This window comes from Cynara cardunculus, unplaced genomic scaffold, assembly GCF_001531365.2.
Source record: "Cynara cardunculus var. scolymus isolate 2C unplaced genomic scaffold, CcrdV1 Un_Scaffold_7007, whole genome shotgun sequence".
Lineage (NCBI taxonomy): Eukaryota > Viridiplantae > Streptophyta > Magnoliopsida > Asterales > Asteraceae > Cynara > Cynara cardunculus.
The window spans coordinates 11,646-17,018 of NW_020203287.1; the positions used below are offsets into that span (position 1 = coordinate 11,646).

The 5,373-nt window shown below is 36.2% G+C and overlaps 2 protein-coding genes across 2 annotated transcripts in view; both read right to left on the reverse strand.

Annotated features, from left to right (window-relative positions):
• Positions 1–2,231: 2,231 nt before the first annotated feature.
• On the reverse strand, positions 2,232–3,375 carry LOC112504812 (wall-associated receptor kinase-like 1). The gene is made up of 2 exons (XM_025108769.1): positions 2,541–3,375; positions 2,232–2,455 (listed from the first exon to the last, which is right to left on the reverse strand). Exons 1-2 carry the CDS (start codon positions 3,373–3,375, stop codon positions 2,232–2,234), a joined length of 1,059 nt encoding a protein of 352 aa, XP_024964537.1.
• A 1,410-nt stretch (positions 3,376–4,785) lies between these two features.
• LOC112504811 (wall-associated receptor kinase-like 6) overlaps positions 4,786–5,373 on the reverse strand; it is a 2,838-nt gene continuing 2,250 nt past the window's right edge. Inside the window, exon 4 of the mRNA XM_025108768.1 lies at positions 4,786–4,931. Within this exon, the coding sequence (XP_024964536.1) occupies positions 4,786–4,931 (146 nt within the window). The remainder of the gene's footprint in view (positions 4,932–5,373) is intronic.

Here is a 5,373-nt window from a genome sequence, read left to right on the forward strand (position 1 = left end):
GCCTTTATACACAGTGCCTTGACCTCCTCGACCAAGAATTCGGTTATCGTGAAAATGGTTGGTGGCCTTCTCCAAGTCCTTGGAGGTGAAAAGTACGGTTCTATGATCAACTAAACCAGTATTGGTTGCCTCCTGTTGCTCAAGAAGTAAACCGCCATTGCGTTTAAATAACCTCTCTTTTCGTCTCTTGGCCTTTGTTTTCTTGATGACTTTGTATAACACATAGGTGGCGAAGGTCATGAAAAGCAATCCCATACTTATGCTAACACCTAAAACAAGCAAATATAAGGTGGAAACCCTTCAGATACTACACTTCTACTATTAGTGTCGATTAAAAAAGTACCTTCATATTAACAAATGTGTTTTATAAAATTAGAATGTCCATTTTTGTTTGGAGAAAGGTGGGATGGTAATTGTGACGACGACAATAGTGACATGATGGTCGATTGTGGATCGTGGACGACAACATAAATGACATAGTGACGACGACAATAGTGACATGGTGGTCGGGTGGGGGGTGACTTGTGCCAGTTGTGAAGACGACAATAGTCACATGGCGGTAAGTGATGTTTTTGGGGGGTAGGGGTGGGAATGGTGGCAGGTGTGCAACAACAATTGTGGTGTAATGGTGGGGATTAGGGGTAGGTTGTGATAATGGTAATAGTAGCATGGTCGTGGTTGAGGCACGAGGTGGGTGGTGTTGGTTAAATTGTATGTGAAGAAATGAAATTCAATTTTTTCACTAGTATTAATGAATGATTGATTTTTTTTTAATTTGTGAAATTAAAAAGATTTCTACATTTTCATTTTCAAAATCAAAATTTTAAACTAAAAGAGACAAGGGTATAGTAGGGGGGTGTGTGTGTTTAATCAAGTAAAAAGAAATAGAAAAAGCTGACATCATATAACCAAAAACGACAGGTCAATTTCATGAAATTGTTGCACATGGAAATTGAGGGATGTTTTGTCAATTTCATGAAATTGTTGCACATGGAAATCGACGGGTCTTTGGAATTGCTTGTAAAAACAATTTATTGATTTATTTCGGTGTAAAATTGGTAATAAGGATTTTCTGGGTGTTCGGATAAACAACTTATACAGGTGTCAAACCGGTAATAAGAAGTTTTTGATGAAGTTAAACTATTCTTACTTATAATAAGTTGATAAGAACTTTTACGAAAAAGCATAAGTCATTTCAAATAAGCAATTCCAAACATCCCTGTAGGTAGGGGTGTTCAAAAACCCGATCAACCCAACGCGAAATAACCCAACCCAAAGCTACCCGATGTCTAATTGAGTTGTAAAATTGTCAAACCGTAGATATTGGGTTACCATTATTTGAACTCAACCCAACCTGATGAACCCGATATCCTTTTATTTCTTGGGTTCAATATGATTGTTGAATTTCTATTAATATATAGGGCTGTAAACGAACTGTTCGGTGGGAAGTTCGTTTATGTTCGTTTATTTAATAAATGAACGAACATAAACAAAAAATTTTGTTCGTTTAATTAAACAAACGAACATGAACAAGAGTCTCATTCGTTTATTTATGTTCGTGAACGTTCGTTTGTTTACCGTTCGTTTATATTCATTCGTTTATATACTAAATTTAATATATAATCTTTTGTTTATTTACTTTAAATTCAAATAATATTTATTTATGTTTGTTTAGCATGTTAACAAACGAATATAAACGGACACGAACACACCTGATTTCTAAATGAACGAACACGAACACAAAGATTTTCGTTCGTTTACCGCTCGTGTTCGTTCGTTTGTTCGGTTAAGTTAAACGAACGAACATGAACAAGCCTCCGTTCGTGTTCGTTCGGTTCGTTTACAGCCTTAAATATATACATTAGACAATTACACTATTAAGTATGATTTTCATATACACATATTTTCAATCTATCTATATCTCTATATAACTCATTCATATATATGTTCAGTAACTGTGAACATAAATATGTAAATTGAGAAAATTAACTGAATGTGATATACGTAAGAAATATGGATAAGTTGTATCAAATGGCCAGATGATGAAAAATAATTTATGAGTAGAGAAAATAACATATTCAAGGTTAAAATAATATTTTAATGTACCAAAGTATCAACCCGACCAACCCGTACGGGTTGGGTTGGGTTACACTTTGGTTTGGGTTGGGTTGGGTTAAGATATTTTCAAACCGCAAGCATTGGATAGGGTTGTTCAAATATCTTTAACCCGATCAACCCAACCCATGAGCACTTTTACTATAGATGTTATGTATGTATGTATGGATTGCAAGATGAGAGAAGAGGTTACCTAGAACAACACCAAATGAGATTTTGTTGCTTCCACTAATTGTTCCGGTTAAACAATTGAAGGCCGTATATTCATTTCCATCCGTAGACGTGATCTGATAGATGCAACGACCTCCGTTAACCTCACACCCTTTACAATTTTCAGGTACTAAAACCACATAAAACATAAAAAAAACCAAAATCATTCATTATTGCACACAAATAAACAAATTTTACAAGTAGTCATTGCATACCTTCGCAGCCACCCTCCAAATAAGGGTTTCCGTATCTTCCTACACCACATTTACACTTATGAGACTTCACCCTACTCTCTTTACCCACAGTCAACCTTACACTCTTGTGGACCGAACAACCGTTTAGTTCATGGTAGTCGCGGTCTGTTAGGGTCCACAAAAATCCTATTGGAACGGAAGCGCCATTCCCAGGAATAGATCCGAGAGAGAAGTTTTTTCCAATTACTAAACTATCATCCATCAACAAGGCAGACCTACAAACTTCATATCCACCCTGGCTTTCTAAGCATGTGAGATTCAAGGTGAAGGACTCGAGATAATGAGGAATTCTGGTTTGGCAGCAACCGGTGCCAAAGCACTTATTTATGTCGCTAACAGTGTCATTGCGACAAGTCGATGAACATCCGCTGACAATACTTCCATCTTGCATGATGACAGCATTGCCACAACCCTCAACGACTAATTTGTTATGCAACTTGCAAAATAGGAAGGGACTGTCACCATGGTTGGTATTAAGGATAGTACTGCTATTCAGGACTGGATTATGTCGATCAGCGATCATTGGGACATTGATAACAACCATTTGCAGTTGTAAGTTCACCCACAACACCTCCATGTTGTTGAATGCAGACAGATAAGGTGTCGAGTGGGTACAATCAACATTATACCATTCGTTGATGGAACAATCTGCTCCGATTCCAAAAGGGTATGGAATCGAAACCTCCCCACACGTATCGTTGCATCCTCTCTTGGCATAACTAAGAGCTTCTGTGAATGATGTTGTTAACAAAACCAAGACGACTAAGACTAAATGCAAAACTTGAAAGTGCTTCATCTTTTTGACAACCATGATTGAAGGCAAAGAACATATAAAACATTTATGCCCAAATGTACGGCGTGATTTGAGTAATCTATGGAGAAATTTCAAAACAGGGTGGGTTTTGATTAAAACATTTAAACCCTGATGAATTTGTAGATATCAAATCACATAAAAGCCTTGCCTAAGACAGTATGTGAAATTGTGTTTTCCCACGTACGACAAAGAATAAAGGTTGTCTTGAAATGGGTGGTAGGTGATTCCGTGATTGGTTTTGGGTTGACTTGCCCATACCATCATCCTATCACATAACTACTCTGCTTTTGGCCTTTTGGGTAATTGAGGCATTCAGGGTTGCATATTACCCTTCCATTCCCTGGTSGTTACACTTGACCCTCTCTTTGGTTTGGCCCAAACCCCGTGATTTGGTTGCAAGGTAACTACGAGTGTTCACACCAACTTGCATACATCTCGACTGTGTCCTAAAATTAACAGTTAGACAAACCTTCAGTGTTCTGGGGGGTCGAACCAAAGAGTAAACCCAAGGCCTTCTCAGTCCTCGTGGGTATTTATGCTATAGCTAGGCCAGTTGGGTATCTATTGAATATTTTAATAATATAATTAATGTTAAGATTCTTAAAATAGAATAATCGTTGGAGTCGTTAGGAAAAGTATAACATATGTTGGAGATGTTCTTAGTTTGCCATTTGCAGATAAAACTTCGGGAGTGATTTTTTTTAATGAAAAGTTCAAAATTACCGATGGATTARAGGCGTATAAATCTGCCGGTAATTTTATTTTATTTTTAAATAATTCACTGAAAAATAATTATAAATAATAAAATTTCTAACAGCTTTCCGAGGTAATTTAATAAAAAATTTAAAAACAAAATTAAATTTGTAAGAAATCTAATTAAATTACCGGCCAATAATCCATCAAAAATCCAACGATAATTTTAGTTATTAATTTAATTAATTAAGTCAAAATAATTGAAAAAAATAAGTGGCGGAGTTCCGGTGAAAATAGTGTTTTTGGGCAAAGGTTTTCTAATCACGAAATCCACAATAAATCCCTTTTTWCAGCGGATTTCTAACGAAATTTTTTGTCAGAAAAACTATCATGTTTAGTAGTGAAAATGTTATATGCAAAAGACACTTTGTATTAACTAAGAACGTGCATACAATGAAAATTATAATGCTTGCTCAAAGCAAAATGGCCATRGAAAAGACTAGACAAATAGAGGAGAAAATGTTAGAAATTCTGGGTATTTCGATTGTTTGGATTACTGAAAGTCGTGATTTACTTTTAGATTGAAATATTTCGATGGTAGAATCGAAACTTCAATCGGATAAAATTCAATAATTTCGAACAAAAAATCAATTGTTATGAACTGTCAAAACCGGCAGTTTCAGAACCACCAAACCGGGTTTAAAAATAGGGCCAAAAATCGGGTTCAAAATCATAAATTCGGATTTTCGTGCATTTTCCATATAGTAACATTAACCGGCCAGGGGCCCCTTGGACCCCGCTACAAGGGGCGCGGCCCCGGACCTTGTCGTTTAGGGGCTTCGTCCCTAAATAACGATATACTTTAAATCGAAATAAACTTAAACAAGTGTGCACTCCGCACAACCCTTGTTCAATATTTATCAAGATTACATTGGTCAACAAATTAATCTCATTACACTTAAATGATATTGGTGATACAAATCTTCAACTGAAAAAGATGGAGATGCAACAAAAATCATACTCGTTAACCTTGATATACAACTTATTTGTCGAAGGCTTACTTACACAATAACTTGCATATTATCTCGTTGAATCATTGATGAGTATACTTTCTTTGRAACCTCTTGTTGTTGATGTTGACTCATCATATGTTGCCATCAATTGATCTTCATTGTAGTTCACATGTCCAAACTTAGTTCCAATTGTAGAAGGCACATGCGACATTCTCAAGCCTTCTAACTCTCCAGCCACTTCTTTCATTGTAGGCCTATGCTTCCCGTTGGAATT